This window comes from Lagopus leucura, unplaced genomic scaffold (assembly GCF_019238085.1).
Source record: "Lagopus leucura isolate 7727_CA_CO unplaced genomic scaffold, USGS_WTPT01 Super-Scaffold_100012, whole genome shotgun sequence".
In the NCBI taxonomy this organism is placed as follows: domain Eukaryota; kingdom Metazoa; phylum Chordata; class Aves; order Galliformes; family Phasianidae; genus Lagopus; species Lagopus leucura.
The window spans coordinates 18,317,318-18,335,770 of NW_024962267.1; the positions used below are offsets into that span (position 1 = coordinate 18,317,318).

General features: G+C 41.6%; 1 protein-coding gene across 1 annotated transcript in view; it reads left to right on the top strand.

Annotated features, from left to right (window-relative positions):
- SPAG16 (sperm associated antigen 16) overlaps positions 1-18,453 on the top strand; it is a 349,253-nt gene that overhangs the window by 254,732 nt on the left and 76,068 nt on the right. Inside the window, exon 15 of the mRNA XM_042874723.1 lies at positions 6,824-6,950. Coding sequence (XP_042730657.1) covers positions 6,824-6,950 — 127 coding nt within the window. The remainder of the gene's footprint in view (positions 1-6,823; positions 6,951-18,453) is intronic.

Here is an 18,453-nt window from a genome sequence, read left to right on the forward strand (position 1 = left end):
AAGGGAGTGTTTGCATTCGGTAAGAGGGCTTTTGAGCCACTTAGCCCTTAGCATCAAGTTGTGACCAGAAGGTGCTTGGAGCAGCGCTGGGCAGCTGGCGGTGCAGTGCATGGCTTCGTTCCATAGCAGGGCTGGGCTCAACTGCATTTAGGCGAGAATGAAAGGAGGGCCAGAATTGGAAAGACCTTTTTGTTCTGAAGATGCAATTAATCTGTAGTTGAATAAATATCACTGTTAGGAGATACTTGAATAATGATTTAATCTGAAAGTAATTGAGAATGCAGAGCTGAAATCTAGCAGAGAGAGGAATGCAGATCATTCTATTTTGGTGTTTTGCTGGTTGCTTTTTTTGGGGAAGACCTTGAACCAACGGGATGAAATTAGTTGAACTGGTCATTCTTTTGGCTTGGAATACTTTGAAACCGGGAGAAACATTCCATTCATGTGCTCATAGGAGTACAGAGTTGGGCAGACATCAGTGAATGCATTTATAAAGTGTTGATATTTCTTCTTTGTGCATTTGGATTCCCTTACAAAACGCCCAAAGACATCATAGTCAAATATCAAGTTGAACTTTTTCACTTTCCACATTCCTTTGGTAATTTCTGTTTAAAAAGCACCTTAGTTTACTCATATGTATTTTTTCCCACTCAGATGTTGTATTTTGTAAAATGACTTGCAGTTTACAGTTTCAACAATAGCTCTGTTGGCACTAACAGCAATTTATGTATTTATGAGGGCACGTAGCACATCTATATATTCACATTACTGCAGTGAATACTACCCTGTTTTTGAAAATTGATGATTTATATTTGAACGACAACAAAATCCCAGTAGAAGAACATGGCACGCCTTCAGAATTGCGATGCATATTGCTTTCAGGAGTGTCTAATCAGGTAACGATGTCACCCAGCTTCAGTTCGGTCATGTTGGCTCTCAGAAGAGCGAGAAAAGCCAGTAGGGGAAATTATCATTCATCTCCTTCTCTCACTGCTCAGTTCCCAGAATTCAAAGGACCTTCTTTGATGGTTAAAAAGGAAAAACAAAATTGATTATTTTAAACCTCTCTGTAAAAGACATTGCTCTCTTTGCAGTGCCGTTTCAAGTGCAATGTCAACGATGGCTAGCAGTAACTCTGCAGGGAGTGCAGCGATCTTGGCTTTCGTATGTAAATTTATGCAAAGGGCTTCTGCAAGCCTGGCATGTGTTGCTCTCCTCAAACACCACAAGGCACTTCTCACTACTTGATGTGGCAAAGAGAAGAGTGATTCCCTCTGTTTCACACAGCAAGAGGAAAGCCTGCAGAGTGCATGTAAACAAGCAAGAGACCCATGATCCATCATTATTTTTAAAGGTGGTAGAAATGGAGATTCTGCTGCAGCGAAGCTCTGCCGTCATCTTTGATTATTTTCAATGGAACTCCTTCTCTGTTGAACAGAAGGAATGTTCTTTATGGGTCTCTGCATGCTCTGAAAGGATAAAGTTAATAATCTAGAAATAATGGCACTTGAGGACGTATTCTTCACCTTGTCACAAAATCATCGCTGAGAAAAAGGGAAGGAGGTAAACATTTCTACTGTGATATCTTTAAGCTCCTTAGTGTGCTTTGGCCCACATACCTATTCATTTATCAGCACACATATCTCACCTGCACCTTTTTTCCCATTCCCAATCTGTTTGTTTCTTCATTTTCTAATAGCAACACGCTTCGGTCGCTGCTCACATGGAGCAAACACAGCGGTGTGCCTCTCCTTTAAGAGATCTCCCTCCTGTTCCCGAGGGCTGCCTGGTTGTTCACGTGTTGGTTGCACTGACAGCACTCATCCTGTGGTCAGAGAGCTCTCTCCTTGGAGCCCCTGAAGGTCAGGAGTGTCAGCAAAAGGATCTGTGCCAGCACCGGGACCATCTTTGATCCCACTGACAGAAAACACCAGCTGTGCTGACAGATAGTGATCTCCCTCGAGTTAGTGGGGTAGGTGCTGAGACTGCCTCGTGAGCTTGAGAGAGAGCTTGGAGCAAATTCTTGTAGTTATGAATCCATAATGGTTTTTAATAATAGATATTGTCTTTTATCAAATGCTTGCAGAGCATGTAGAGCCGTGTTTGTGGGGGAGGTTGCTCTTGCCCCAGAGCATGCACAGTCAGTGCACTCAAAAATTGCACATCGGGCCATAATATTAAGAGAAAAACAGCCCAGTAAATTATTGCAGCAAGTTGTAGAAGTTTTACCAGTCAACTGCACGGTGCAAAATGAGGAGTTGTCTGTTGACAACTGCAAATAACGCTGGAGGAACCAACTATGAAGCTCTGAGAAGACTCCTTCCGCATCTGTGTTGACTCCCCTCTCTTCCAGAAGAGCCTCTCTTGCCAACTGATGGCTATTAGATTAAGAAAAAAAAAGCCACAGGAAGGGAGTACCAGACTGTAGTTGCCTAAGCTCTAGATGTTTATTGTCTGTAGCTGCCTTGAGACATATATGGTGACTTTGATGGTTATGTAAACTCAAAACTGTGAAGGAAAAATCAGATGGGAAGGTGCTGGCACTGCCTGTAACCTCCACTCTTGATGAAAATAACTATTAATACTGCCGCACTCTCGAAGTGGTAATGTAGTTCTGTAGTTTTACCAAGCTAAGTAACTCTGTGTCTTTCTAAGAAGATGCTATTTTCATTTGAAACCAGGGTGATTTAAACCTGGTGCTTCAAAAATGGGTGGTGATTGATTAGTCATCAGTCTAATAATGGAACACATCTGCATTTTTTCTCCATCTGTGTGATATTTTGCATAATTCATTTGGCTTAATAGGACATTAGAGTCTTTTTCCTTGTTAAAGCTGCAGCACATTCATCCACCCCTGCTTGGGTTCCCTTGGGATTTCCCTGCCCTGGCTCTCTGCAGCTCAGAAAGCCTGGATCCAGCCCATGAGATAGGATGGCTCAGGCACTGTTGGCTGCCTGTGCCCCATCACACTTTTTTCTGAGTGCTGCTAGCTTTTGTATTACATCAAGGCATAAGGTTAACAGCTCTCACCAGGTTTCTGATGTGCTTCATGCTGTAAATGTGGGAGGTAATGATTCCTCCTCTTAAAAAATAAGTTAATGCGTATAAAATGGCGGTAGAGTTAAGTGACTTTTGGGATGTGTCCCGCAGGGTGCATGTTAGAAATGCATATTTCCCCACTCTGTCTCAGTCTGAGGCAGCTGAGGCTGTTCGTCATACATCTTCTGGGGCTCCACGGCAGGCCGTTTTCAGCTGCAGCTCCTTGGGCACAGAACAGACCCTAGCAGTGCTGCGTCACCAGGCCAGGCAGGTAGGTGATGGAAGATGGGGTCTGTGCAGGGAACTGTGAATGCAGTATCGTTACCTGATGCTCTGCGAGCAAAAGAAGTTCTCAAACTGATGGAGCGAGCTCCTTCACTCATTGTTTCACCTAAAGTATTCACAGAGGGCCATGAAACAACTGCTGACCTTCCTTCAGAACAAAACTTGGATGAGAATACTGCTGGGAGGGGTTTATTGCAGTCTAAATTAGATAAAGCTGTCTGCTACAGTTCATGTGTTACTGATATATGGTAATCTTCAGAAAATTAAATTAACTTGTACCTGATGATTAATTCCATTGTTAATCATTATTAATATTCACTAGGAAAAAAAAAAAAAAAGGATTTCAAAAAAAGGAAAACAAGATTTAAAAAACTTAATGGAAACAATTTAAATCTGAATTTCTCACCAGCAGATATCATCATGAGGTTACAAGTAATTATTTTACGATGGTTTCTAAGTGCCTTTTGAGATTGGGATTATGTTGCATGTACTCATTGTAGGGGAGATCTCCCGTAATATAGAGCTGTGTATTAGAAGGGCAGAGAAGGCAAAGAGTCAGGAGATAGAACTGTAAAGGCAAGGTCCCGTGGAGCCTGGAACCAGGCTCTCAATTCAAACTAATTGAATCCTTGTATAAATTTTTAATTACTTGAGCATGCACACTCACAAAAGCACCAGTTTAATTGTATAGACTAGGAAGAAGCTCTCACAAGTTTCATGAATCATTCTACATGCTCCTTGAATAGAGAATATAATATGTAGGTCACGCCAAAAGGGATGGGAACAACAACTGATACAAAGAGCACAGTAACACTATATGATAGAGCAAATTCTCAGCTACAGAACACTATTTTTCAACAGTCACCACCATTAGCAGTGTATTTTTGCCAGCAGTGAACAAAAGCCTGCATGCTGTACCCATAATGATCTGATGATATTATGATCCACTGTCACTGCTTCTGAAACATACCATCCACCACCTCACCGTGCTCACATCCGCTGCTTGGTCTCCATAAACATTCAGTAAGTGTCAGTGGGTGCTGTTCTTTCCTCATGAGGAATTCAACTTAGGAGGCATTACTTTTGGAGCAGCCATTGTACAACTGAACTTTGGTGATGCAGTATAAAATGTAATCTTAATGAAAATCATACAATATAAAGCTCATTTTGCACATCTTCATACAATATAAAGCTCCTTTTGCATATCTTCTCCTCCTTGGATCTCATTGTACCCTACTTCTAAATGTAGGAACGTTAGTTGAGCCCTAATAGTCCAACTTGATGTTTTGTATAATGTATTATTGAAAAACCATCATAAAAAAAGATGTTATTGTGGCAAGAAGCAAAAAGAACTCAAAGAGCTATGCAGTTCATTCTTGTACGAATAACTGGAGCAGTAGCTGCTGAAGGAACAAAAAAGCCAAAAGCTCATACAAGAATTCATAATGATTCCACTTTAAGCTTCTGAAAATGGCCCATGGCCAGAAGCAAATGAGTTCATTTAATATATGATTTATTCCTTTCTTCATCTCTGAATGGCACGTAGCTTCAAATAGTCCTTAAGTTTGATTACATTCACAGTTTATTTGTTCCTATTGAGAAGTTGTTATTCCCCATCTTCAGTTCTCTTGATTTAGAAAAAGGTGTGTAATGGGGATCAAGGCAGTGAAGAAGTGAAATGTAATAGCTGACTCATTAACAAAATCCTTTTGGTACGCTTTTGGTGTAGGAGCTGCATAGGTATCAATAATAATTAAAGCATTGGATGATAAGGTTGTGGGCAGAGTATTCTGAGGCACAGAAAATGCCTGTTATCGTATGTTGTGTATTGCCATCAGAGTTCTGTACGTTAGCACGTGTTACAGGTTGCCATCAGAACGCTGTATTTTCTCAATTCTTCTTGCAGATGAGGTGTGCTCCTTTACATGCATGTTGGGCACGATATCCTACTGTGTGTTGCATTGGTGCACAGTGTGTTTATACAGGCATCTGGGAGGAAATGGATAGACAGCCTGCGGAGTTTTGTCACTAGGAGCTGGTTGATCTTGTTTCTGGGATAGACTGCAAAGCCTTTGGAGCAGGACCATCTTTTGTAGCTTGTCTGCACAGCACCAAGCACAGCGGGATGCTGCTCCCCACGCCAGCTTTGTCCAGCCCTGCTTCATTCACATGGGTCTGTGAGGATCCTGCAGGTCGATCCTCTCTGGCATGGCCACACATTGCAGCCTGCAGAGAATTTAAGTGACGGTTTGGGGCCTTCACTGTATCTGATACGTGCTGCCTACCAGCAACTTGTCATGCAACAGATGGACAAAACAAATGTGGTAGTGAATAGGATGAGAAGATTAAAAGAGGATAGGGAATGCACAGGGAAGAATGCACGGTGATGTTTTTCCACTGAAAAAGTGCTTTGTTGAGATCCAGATCAAACCGTGTCGCGATTCAGAGTGTAGCTTTGTATCCATTTTTTTGTTGTTTTGTTTTGTTTCATGCATGGCTTGCTTGACCTCATCATTTGCATGGGCTGAACTTGAACTTCTGCTACTGTTGAAATGAAAGCATTGGGCAAGTATGGTTGAACAGATAGTAAAACAAATAGCTCCTCCATCATGCTCAGCAGCACCACTCTTGCTGAGGTGTGATGCAGATAGGGTAACCATGCTTTTTTGCAAAGCAGTGAGTGCTGAGAGCCTACGTGTTGCCAGCTAAATTCTGGCTGAAATGACTGCTTTGTTTCTGTGTATTACTCCATGTTGTTCCCTATAACAAGCCAGAATGGAGTTCTGACAGCTCAGCACCCTACAAATGGATCTAAAGATTTTGTTAAACTTATACCATAATAGTGTTTTGCAGGCTGTTCCTTTCTTCTTGAGAAGGCAATGGATATTTTCTGATCTCAATTTCTCTTTGCTAGATGGCCCCATTTTCTTGCATGTGTTACTTACATCAAAGAAATAAACATTAGCCAAACATGAGAAAGCCACGGATGTGGCACCTGCCCAGTGTTTTCCAGAGTCTCAGTTCTGTACTATTGCAATGCTCCTGCAAAACACTATCTGTTAATCTATTCTCAAACCATTGCACAAATTGGAAAAAAGCATCGACTCTAATAACTCTGAATACACACCAGCTGAGCTGCTTTGGGGATTTGCTATTTCGAATCTTTATACTGGAGGTTTAAATAAGAAGTAAATCCTGTGTCTCTGTGAGAGTTATAATCACAAGCCATATTCTTGGAGGACGCTAGTATCAAAATCCAAAATGACCTCTGTTCTCTCTTCTACTGAAGGTTTCTAATAAACTGTTTTCTTTGGTAGTGCTGGTCTTCAAGTTAATGTAGCGATCAAGAGGCTCTGTTAACCAAACATGTTAACTCATTTCTACTTAAATACATAAGTTTCAATGCCTGACATCCGGAGATATCCAGCCCTGCATCATTTGCATTCTTCTTTGCCTTTGTATCTAATTAATGCCTTGGTTTTGTTTCCAACCTGGACAGAGCAACACGGTTGCTTCCTGTGATTCCGGTGGCGTGCTGAAGCTGTGGGACGTGCGGCAGGCGCTCCCCATCCTGTCTGTGGATACAGGTCCCCGTTCTGCCAACCAGGTCGCCTTCAGTCACTCCGGTAGGATGCCTTTACAACTTTATTTGGCCTAAGGCACGTTTTGTTTTGAAATGTCTCTGAAGTTGTGAAGCCTGATGGCAAATGAGAAGCAGCATAGGCGTGTTCGTTTGAAAGACGAGACGCCCAACTGGCAATCAATGCACTCATTTTCTATGGACTAGATTGGCAATCTGGACTAATGGTCCATTTGTATAAAAGGAAAAATGCACAGTAAAAAGAAGTGCAATTACAAAATTATTAAGTAAAATACAAAACGATCACTGGGAATAGAAAACTTAGTGAGATCACTTCTGTTCCAGTGCTGCTTATTCTTCAATGCTTTGTGTTCTTTTGCTAACTCTGTAGTCGCATTTCATAACCAACTTTACTAAGTCCTCTTATAATCACCTCAGAACTTCATTGTGATGACAGAATTGCTTACTGTGCACAAAGTAACCAGGTATTTTTCATCACCAGCCATGCGTTACTGTGTCAGCAGTATTGCAAATGAAGGTGCATTTTCATTTGAAGAGGGGCTATTGGAAAACTGTTGTTTTTTGTCGTTATAAAAAGTATATTAATTCTCTATTCCAAAGCGTGGACAAGCATTTATATTGCAGCACAAAATTTCCTCCTAGCTCAGAAAGTCACCGTTACTCAAAGGAGGGATGATACGATAACATATAAATGTTGCTTATTGAATACTGAATGGGTTCATATTGCTTATTGCTTATTTTAAAATATGTATGCCTTTGTATAAATGTATGCCTTAACGTTGTATGTTAAATGCGTGCAATGTGATATTTCAATGGAGTATGAGAGAGAATTAAGGAATCATTTTGAGAAAGACTAATAACACATTTTGTCATCATGACCCACATACTGTGGAATACGTAATAACAATATCTGAGCCACTTGGCAGAAAACTTAGCCATCAAACTCTATAGTATTTATGTAGCATTTTCACAGATCTCTCTACTGTACCGTTAAATAAGGTATTTTCATTTCCAAGGATAAAATATATTGACACTGTCCATTTCGACAGCTTCCTAAAGACGAATTAAACCACTGTTCTATTTATGTGTGTAATTTGGAACAAGAGCGCTTTTTTTTTTCTTGAGGAGGATTTGAAGAAGATTTCATGTCTGGAGCATAATGCTGGGTCATTTGCAAAGGAATCACATAGCTGAAAAATGCAGCAGCAGTACTTCTAGCCAGATGGGAGCTTTCCAGTAGAAAGGTTATTGGCTTCAGGTAATCTAAATGGGCAAAATTTCCCATCATCTGGATAAAATCCAGAATTTTCTCTGCAGGAGTAACCACAAAACAGAGATATCAAATTGAGACGGATGATCAAAATGAGGCATAATGTAAAAGGGCACAAATATACCTAGCTAAAGATACGAAGATACCTGGCTAAGAGAGACCGGTACAACGCCTATGTTTTGAGCTGCCCTTTCTGCTCAGGACATAGAAGTTGTAATGGTCTTTTCATGACCTCTCCGTGGACATGGGGTGGGCTGCCCACACGCACACCCGTTAGAGGCAGCACCCATCTGCAGAACAGACCTTGTTGGCAGATACCTGTTTGTTATGGAGCAGCTTTCAGTTTGCTTGGCGAGTGCTGTGGCTGGCAGGAATGCCTTCTCTGTACTGCATCTGGGTGGCATGGTGCAGTGTCTTTTAGCAAAGCTGTGTGCGGCCAGTTTGGTTACTGCAGCATGGGACTCAGACCCGGAGCTCGTGGATGTGGAGCTTATGCTGTCATAATTATTTTCTGGCTTAGACTCAAGCTAACTAAACCAAAGTTACTCTGAGTGATGCAGAGATGGCTTTTGATGCAACATGTGAGTGGTGTGTGATGTGTTTGTTGCAACGCAGAGAACTTGATAAAATGATCCAGCCAGTTCCCACATGGTGTGTTTAATAGTGTACTCGTCTCTATGTGGTCAAACTATTCAGTCAGTCACTTGAGCGGGCTTAGCAAGAAGTAATGACTACACTGAAATAAGTCAAACAGCCAGAATAGGCCAGAAATACACCCAGATGATGATGGGAGAATATATCCCGTGTTTAACTAGCAGCCTGATGGACATTGGCACAACTGTCTCATTTGAGACCTCTGTCTGTGGAGAAGCTTGGGTGGATGTCTCTGACCTTATCAAAGTGTGGCTTAATTACTGGCTGTGTGCCTCCGTCTCTCCTGGTGATATACTGCCTAGTGTAAAATACTTGACTGCATTAATAGTCATACGCAGGAAACAAATTGTTCAGCTTCCTGCAGGTGGATTTAATTACTAGATTAGAGAGCCATGGTTGAACAGATTTTTTTTCCTGCCCAGTAATTATTTAAATTATGGCTAATAATGATAGAAGAGCTTTATGAAATGTTTGTCTGTGTCAGCAAATGATATTGAGGTCAGAGATAGTAAGGCCTAACTTATGGGAGATTTTATTTCTTTTTCCTTTGTATTGTTTTTAAGTAACTATAATTGCAAATGTAATGTAGATGGGGACATCGTAACCTGTTATTTTAAAGTGGAAATGCCTTTCCTCAGTGTTAGATTCACTGCATGGGATTTGCTGAACAAAGAAATAGCACTAAGAACAAGTATGAAAATTATTGGGATTTACCCAGTGGCCTTTCAGCAGATGGGTCTTGCTAACTCTCATGACCTGAACGCTGTTCGTAGCACAAATGTTTGACCGTGAAGCCGTTCTCTTTATCAGAGCCGCACTCATATCTTAAATAAGTTAATGAAGAAACAGTTGGTTCTAAGTGTTTCTGCTTCAGATTCCCTTCTCTGTTCCTCATGCTGTCATGACTTAGTCTGATCAGGGTCACTGAGGTTTTGAAATTCCTTTACATTAAGTAAAGGTGAAATGGAACCAAACGATCGGCTGAATGTTTATCTGTGTCCCACTTCAATACTTAGCACAAGATGTGTATATCTACATACCTATACCTTATTAGCAGTGATTACATGCCTTGCGTTATGTTCAACTATAATTGAAAAGGGAAATAGAGAGAAGAGGTGGAAAAGAAAAGAGAGATGAGATAAAGCAGGGATTAGATAAGGCAGGGAAAGAAAATCCAGATCAACGCTGTTGGCTTGAGTGTATTATCTAGTCTGGTGACATTCAGGTGGTGGATGCACAACTGGCCGTGGAGCTATGGTCCTTTTTATTTAATGCAAAAAGGAAACGTTTCACTTACATACCTGTAGTTTTCATGAATTAGCATCCTAGTATCATAGAATGGTTTGAGTCAGAAGGGACCCTTAAAGGTCATCTAGCCGACAGGATTCACCTGGGCCCAGTGTTTGAGGCTTTCTAGATCTCTCTGGATGATATCCCATCCCTTGGGCGTGCTGGGGGCACGCAGCTCTCGCTGAGAGTGCACCCCATCCCACTGTCAGTGTTACTGATGAAGGTGTTGAAGAGCACTGGAGGGACACCTCTTGCTGCTGACTTTGCACTGGACAGCCTTACTCTCAGTGCTAAAGAGGTGTGAAACATCTCAGAGGGCAGTATGTACCTATTTTTTTTTATGGAGGGAGAGTGTATTGAAAGAATGTAAGAGTTGCAAGTTAATAGTAAAACAATGAAATGCAAGAGTCAACATTATCTCGTGATACAATGGAGTGGTTTATTTTAGAAGATAGGAGCTCTGGGGTGCAGAAGACATAGTGTTAGGAAGTTAACTCAAGCTTGATCTTGAAATGGCGAGGGGTTTTTGTAGGCTGGAAGAAACTTGGAAGTACCTTGTTGGGAAGCTGCATGGTAAATTTTGCCACTTGCTGCTGGCTGCACAGGGGGCTGGGCCCACACCTCCCCTCCCCAGTCTCTTGAGGGGGCTGCATGTACCTGCAGTGATCCAGATGTTAAGAAAACTGGAGCAGGACAAACGTGTCGTTTCTGAAGCTTCTTTTTTTATATCTGTCACCCTCTTGCTTACAGTTAAAGTTGCACTTGATGGGAGAAGACTCTCTAGCGCAGAATTCACCACAGTAATCATTTTAGCAACAATCTGCTTTTGTCTGTGTAGTGCGATTATGTGCTGAAATTAATGTGCATTTTCCCTGTGACCCCCATTTCTCACTAAAAACCTTTTTTCAGTAAGTGCTTTATTGCTTTGTGTTCTTTAATCTCTAGGGCAGATTACTTGATAGCAGCAATTGATTGCTTAGGGTGCTCTCTCCCTTGTGGTTCAGTGCTTAAGTCCTTCCTCGTTCTCAGTGTTCACACATGCTATTGTAGTCTAAACAGTCTCAACTCAGTTAATTGTAATTTAAGTTATTGACAATTAACACAAACTTGTAATGACTGATTTGGGAATTCAAATATGAAGAATTAACCAAGCACTGAAGTAACTGCTTGTTCCCTTCTCAGTTTAGGCCAACCCATGTCTCTCCTCCCACGTTCCTGGCCTCAGCTCACCTTTCTGGGCATCACTGCAGGCATGGTCCTTCATGCACCATGTGTGCACTCATAACGTACCGTGGATGTGCTGATGAGGCACTCCTGAAATTAACTGGGAGCACTGTGTGAATTAATTGGGTGTCAGTGCATAAGGTGCTTGGGCACACATGCGTGAAGCTCAGGGGCAGTCGTGCAAAAGAGGATTGGGCACTCATGCAGGGGTCCATTGGGTGCTTATGCGTGAGCTGATGGGAAGAATGCAAGTTTATGCTGCTATCCAGAGAGCTCAGCATGGACTGAAATAGGTCTAGGTATAACTGTTTGCACTTGTTCTGGCACTGAGGTTTTCAGGCAGAGCTCAGACAGCTCCCGATTGCAGTTGTTTATCACTTTGGGCTTGTCGTAGTTCCACACACCAGGGCAGCAGGGTGATGAAGCCCTATTACGGATCACATATTTGCAATTCCCTTGAAACATTCGCTCTTTACTTATAAAACTGAGAGTATTTCCTACCTATTTTACTTCTTTTCTCTTAGTTCTTTTCCTTTCCTCCCTTCCTTCATTGCAAGCAATGGAAGGTCTCTGTTTTTTCTCCTTTCCCCTCACTGTTTCAAAATACACCAAACTTGAATTCCACTTCAGAAAACTTTCTATACAAGAGGAAGCATCGTGCATCAATCTGACACAGAGAACAGGATAAGGAAAGTGAAAGACTTTAAAAGAGGACTGTGATGCATATTTTTGTTGGTATATGAATGTGCGTGACTACTTAGACTTGATCTACAAGAAGTAAACTTTCAGGTCCACCATTTGTTGTCCAAGCTGGTTGTATAAAAATAAGGCATTTTCAGAATTTGTAGCCCAGGGAGAAGTGGTAGTGGGCTGGCTCACCTCAGCCATGCTGAGAGGCCCTTAGTGCTTTGTCTCTGAGCTGAAATCCTAGGTCTTGCAATAGGCAAATGCTGTTACCCCAGTTGTATGCGGGTAGGCAGTGCAGCAGTGTTGATGTTGGGTAGCCTGCCCAGTTGGAATGAGAGATCTACAGGATCCATCGGTGGCCCCCCTGGAGAAGGTTCTGCCTTGGCCTGGTGGTGGGGTCAGCTCAGCAACACACCTGGGTCAGCCCTCTTCCTTCGAGGAATGCTTAGGACATCTGTTGACCACCTACAGTCATCGTAGAAGGATGCACACATGGCTGCGGTCATTATTTGCTGATAATCCCTCATCTCGTCTTTCTCTCTTCTTCCTCCAGTTCTGCTGTGTTTCCTTTCTTGTTCTCAGCATTTGTTTTCCTGGCTGTAAAATTCTTTACTTTGGAGGCAGAGGGTGGTGTGGATGTCATGTAAATATGAGTTGATTGGCAGATGGTTTTGTCTCCTCATTTCACGGGGGTGTGGAACTAGCACTGCTCTGCTTTCTGACTGCTCCACCTTCACAAAAGAGAAGAAGTTGGCAATTAATTTTTCCCTTCTGCTGAGCAGAAGAAGAGCTGCAGCCACACAATATTTCTGTTGTGCCATCACCATTTTTCAATAAGAGCAAACTCCACAATATTTAAATGTTAGGAGGGATTCTTAAAATATATGACTTTATTGTCAGTACACACATAATTTAAGATGTATGAAGTGTTTGTCCTTTGGAAAGAGGAGGGAGGTGGCTTGGAAGCCCCGTTTTGCATTTTCTCTCCAGTTGCAGGGTAGTATTTTGTCTTTGCCTGTGTTTTCTTTGCTGAGCTAATGAGGGTGGGGACTGTGTAGGGCTGCAGGCAATTGCTTTGAGCTTTGAGCACTTTGAAGAGATTAGCCCCATTGATATTCCCTTCATCTTTGTTAGAGAGGAATGCATCTTTCCCTCGAGTGCAAGAAGATGGACAGCTATTTAATAGAGCCAGCCTTTTTCAAGTAGCTACTGTAGTACTGAATATTCCCAGCTCGCTTGCGTGCCCAGACCCAGCAGAAAAACAGTGTTCTGAAAGCCAGGGCTGTGCCTCATTAGAGCAATATATTGACCCTTTGGGGATTTGTTGGGGGACCCCAGGTTGAACGGATTATTATCTGACTGGTGAAATGTTATTCTTCAAGGAGGAGCGACAGTTTCAGCTGTTCAGGCAGTCAGCCAAAACATGGTGATGAGCAAATTGTTTGTTCCAGTAGTAAATGAAGGGAACGTCCACATGATTTTTGCCATCCTTGTATTAAACTAACAGAAGCTGAAAGTAATTGGAGGTTTATGCATCCCAAGTGGTACATAGCTGATCAAAAATTTGATTCTCCAGCAGCTATCCACAAACTGAATTAAAAGGGTTTTCAACAGGTTGTTTTTTTATAATCCCACTTAAACTAGGCACAGGCTTTAAAATATGAATGTATTCAGCATCTCATTTCTAGCATTTACTGCTTTTATGGCTTTATTAGGCCCGTGTATTCTCTTTTATATTTATTGTTTATATTACTTCCAGCTTACAGAGTGCTACAATTAGCAAATTCCCACTTCGAACATATTTACAGTGATTGAATGAGAACTTGTTTCTTTCACTCAAATCACACAGCTCCATATCAAGCCTGGCTTAGATACAAGAGCTTCATCTCCTGATTAGCTTATTCCTGCAGACATTCAGGGTAAGGGCTCCTGAAGGTCATCCCAGCCTCACAGCTATCCAGGTCTCGTGTTTTGAGCGAAGCATCCCTATTATATCTAAAGAAGTGAATCAATACCGAATTCATTATTCATATCTGTAATAAAAAGCAAGGATTTTTGAAATAAGATATTATATTGATCTAGTATTTGTGTGGGCTTTGTGTATGTTCAACAAACAAGAAAGAAAGGCGATGGCATTCTCTGCCAAGGACTGGATGGATCGGGTAATACGTAAGGGAACAGCCATTTGCACCTTCATCACTTTCATCAATAACCAGGGGTCATCAGTTAGCTGGTAACTTTGTGGAGTGATCCAGAATTATGCAGAGTGAGGTATTAATGCTTATAAAAAAGATGCAATTGGACATTTTGATTTAAGGGAAGCAAATACTAATGCAGGAAACAGAGTCTGTTCAGATTGGATAGTGGAGAAAAAAAATCAACAGTAATTTAGGTAGCTTGGTCAGTTTAGCCAACATTCCTGTTCTTTCTAGACGCAAATTGTCTATTTTCTTCTTGAATATTTTAAAGCTAAATATCAGGTGTTTTCATATAAAATGATCTTGAAACAGTCTATAACAAGAAGGAAGCAAGATTTAGCTTCACGCTTTTTTTTTTTTCTGGTAAAAGCTGCTAGGCTAGGATGAATTTGAAAAGCCCATTTACAGTTACTCAGATGTTGGTTTTGTTTGTTTTTTTCAGTACATCTTTTAGAAGATAACTGAACTGCAAAGTAGAGTTATACCTTTGATTTAGTTAACAGGTAACTCACTATGGACGCCTGTATATAGTAATTACAAAAAGAAAATTCTGATTCCTTGGAATAGCTCTTCCACTTGGTAGATGAAATGCATTCACAAACTGGCTCTTCTCATAGCTTTGAAAGTGGCATTTCCTCTCAAGCAGAAGATCATCTATAAATTATATATGCTGTCTATAGCCTTTTTTTGTTTTCACGTTATTGACAAATTGTCAGAGGAGCTAAAATGCCTAATCATCAATTGCAAGTGATCCATGAGGTTATGCAAAATAAATTGATTAACAATATAATCTCCATCTAAATGTCCTGGGAGTACTTGCTGTTTTTTATGAACTGGACTGAGAGTCTTTGCTTTTGCATGTCCAGGTGGAAAAGTAGAGTCAGACTAAGTCCAGGGGTATTGGCAGTTATGCCATTGCCACTAACACTAACTAGCTTCCAGCCCCAGCAAAACAAACTGCTGGCTTGAAACATTTGTCCCTCTGCTTCTCTCAACAAGACACAGATTGTAAATTCAATCCAACAAATGGGAATCTATCAGAGTGGCTTTCTAATCTGATGGATCCCCTCAAGCTGGTGAGCCATCTGTGTTGGAAGTTCTTCAGGAGCAAACATGAATTTACTCTAGTCTACACACACTGTCTATCAGGTGGGCTTTTCAAGGGCTTCTGAGGATTTGGGACAAGGGGCAAGAATTGTAGCTTTGTTCCACAACAAAGTGGGATGGATTTCCTTCTACGTGGGACCTTGAGTTTTACATGGCCTAACTGTTGTCTTTGTCCATGAGGGAAAAAGCACTTGGGCATCTGCAGTTCTTCAGATTGAATGAATTTAAGGCTTGGGATAAAATTTCATTTAAATTATGCTTACACAAAGCTATTCCTTGAAGAGAATTGCAATGTTTGGATTAGATAAATGACCTAGAGGGGAGAGACTGCAAAGTTTGGACACTCCATATTTTGAGATTTCATTCTGAAGCCTTCAAATATGGCCTGTCCTTCCACAAACGGATGCACGAGTAAATGCCTGGCCATGAACAGGGCAGAAAGAACTTGCTGTGCCGAGATTTTTGGGTGACAAAACAAAGCATTTAATTTCCTTTCTTCTTCTGTTACAAAATGCTGTGTATGATGGTGACTGGGAAAATAAGGACAAAAGAACCAGCCTCCAAAGCCTGGCCTGGACGGTGGAACTGTTTGGTTTGGTTTTCCTCTTGGTTTAACTTCATTTCTCTGTCTCTCAACTTGCAGAAATGCATTTTGCGTAGAGCTGTTTCTCCCTGAGTATCACAGGCTGTTGGGGAGTAGGGGAATATCTACTCAGGTGTTGTTTTTCCCCTCTGAAATTGATTGAAGGAAAGGAAACACCTGATTGAATCCCTTAATTCCTCCTAGAGGGACGGGGCCTGTATGATCTCCTCAAGACACAGTGAAGTCTCAGTTTTAAATAGAAGCTTAATGAGTTTTCCTTGTTTTGTTCTCAAAGAAGTGATGAAAAGATCTCTGTCCTGAGTGACAGAGGGCAGCAAACAGTATTACTGACTTGGTGTGATTAAAGATATGTTTGTTTATTAGAGGCATTCTGAGTTTCCCAGAATCAGGTTACATCCCACAGTGCCTTGACATCTTTCAGCAAGTCACTGAAATGTGCTGTTGGCTTGAAAAACACGAGTAATGTTCCACTATCAGTGAACTTCAATATTCACCTTCCCTCCCTTAAAAAAAATACGTGTGTTATTATGCCAAGTAACACAAGTCCCAGAGTAGATGTCGCATTCTTCTGGTTGTTCCTGTGCTGATGTTGTCAGGTCACCCTTCCTCCTGTGCTTCCCAGCTCCATCAAAGGCTGAAGCAGATTTCTGAGCTGTGGTTTTCCATATAAAATCTCTGGTAACTCTTCACTGTGGTGTGACATTTCTCCATGCATCAACTAAATCTCTTCCTAATTGTACGAGTGAATTTATTAGGACTGTGAAGAAATCCACCTCACCAGCTGACGGTTTCCAAGCTCCTTTTGGAAGCTGCTGTAATGTTTGCTGCCATACGTTCCTCTGACACACGTGCAGCAGGTTTCTTACCTCAGTAACTGCTGCTGTTGGTTTTGTATGTGAGGTTTTATAGAGCGCCTCTTTGAATACTCAGTGATTCTGGCAGTCGTCTTATTTGAAGAGTTATGACTTCTGCTCCATGTTAAGAACAACAGCAAAACAGGCTGGGCAGGTATATCACAGCAGCCATCTCTCTGCATGGTTCTGCTTCCTGGCATGGCTGAAGCTGGTTGTGTCTGGTTGAAATAATGCACGAGTGGCTTTTTAATCTGTCATAGAGGAGAGGGATGTAGGCTTTTTGGTACAAGGACCACCTCACAAAGGTGACTTCACCTTTGTCTGAACAGATGATTATTTGTGGTAAAGATGTGTGCAAGTGCTTCCTTCAACCAGAGGCATCTGTCTGTAACATAGGGAGTGCTTTGGCTTCTTAGCTGGATGTGCATCTGTAGTTGGATGCTAAAATCAGGAGCTAACACTATCCTTGGAGCACAAGCGTAGCTGAATTTGAGAATTGGAACGTGCATCCTATAACAAAACAATTTAAAACATAGTCTATCAAATTCATTTCCTTCCCTGTCTTCCCTGCCAGCAGTTCATAGCAGCCTTTTAATAAGGGTAATCCCTTTCTGCATTCCTAACCAGAGTCACAGCTGTCTGCTTAAAACACTCCAATATTCAGTTATGTGTGTTTGGCTGAAGAGGTCTTTCTTTGTGTCAATAGAAGCAGCTCTCTCTATTTTATGTCCAGCATTTGCTCTTTTTTTCTTTGTTTTTTCTTTTTTTCTTTTTTTTTTTTTTTTTAATTGTGTATTCTTTTTCCTTCTATTTTGTATAGAATGACATTTGGAATCTCTCTGATAGTATGCATAGTGGGCATTTTTGGTAGGGACTGTAATTAATGATTAATATTTTAGCTGTGTTTGCAAGCTAAGTTTGAGCACTGGCAAAGCACAGAGTTGCCTGGAGTCATGGGCTGATGGAGCAGCAGAGCTGGGAGCTTCATTTAGGCAGATAAACCCTCTGAGTCACACACAGGGACAGCAAATCCATGCCAGCTCTGCCCTCGTGCAGGCTGTGGCCAAGAGGGCTCTTCCATGTCCTCCCTGAGCAGCCTGTGCCAGCACTGAGCTGCCTGGCTCTTGGAGCACACAGCCTTCCTCTCACAGCTTCTGCAGCTGATGCGAAGTGTTACTGGGATCTGCCTTGTGATGTTGGCATCGTGATTGATCTAATGTTCTCGTAATGTTTAATTATGAATTAATTATAACATTATCAATTTTTTTTTCTTAATGTGTTTGCATAAATTAATAGACGACTCTAGTTCTTGATAGGACTGCAGGAACAGTAACACAAAATGAGGGGAAATAGGCATTGAGTACAGTGAATGCTGCTTTTCTGTTGTTGGTGCAGAACACAGGGAAAGGAGACAGGAATAGAAGTCTGGGAGAACAGATCACACCTCCATTATTAAACGTTTCCTTAGTCAGAGCTGCCCAGGAATGCTCTCCTAGAGTGTCATCCAAAGCCTTGGCTAGTCAGGAGACCTGAAGTTTGGAGAGAAGGTTGATGATGTTGACTGGAAGCACTGAACATCCCCCTGGCATTGGGAGCCTCTTGCAGCAGGTCATCTGCAGACAGCCAGTTCAGAGGACCAG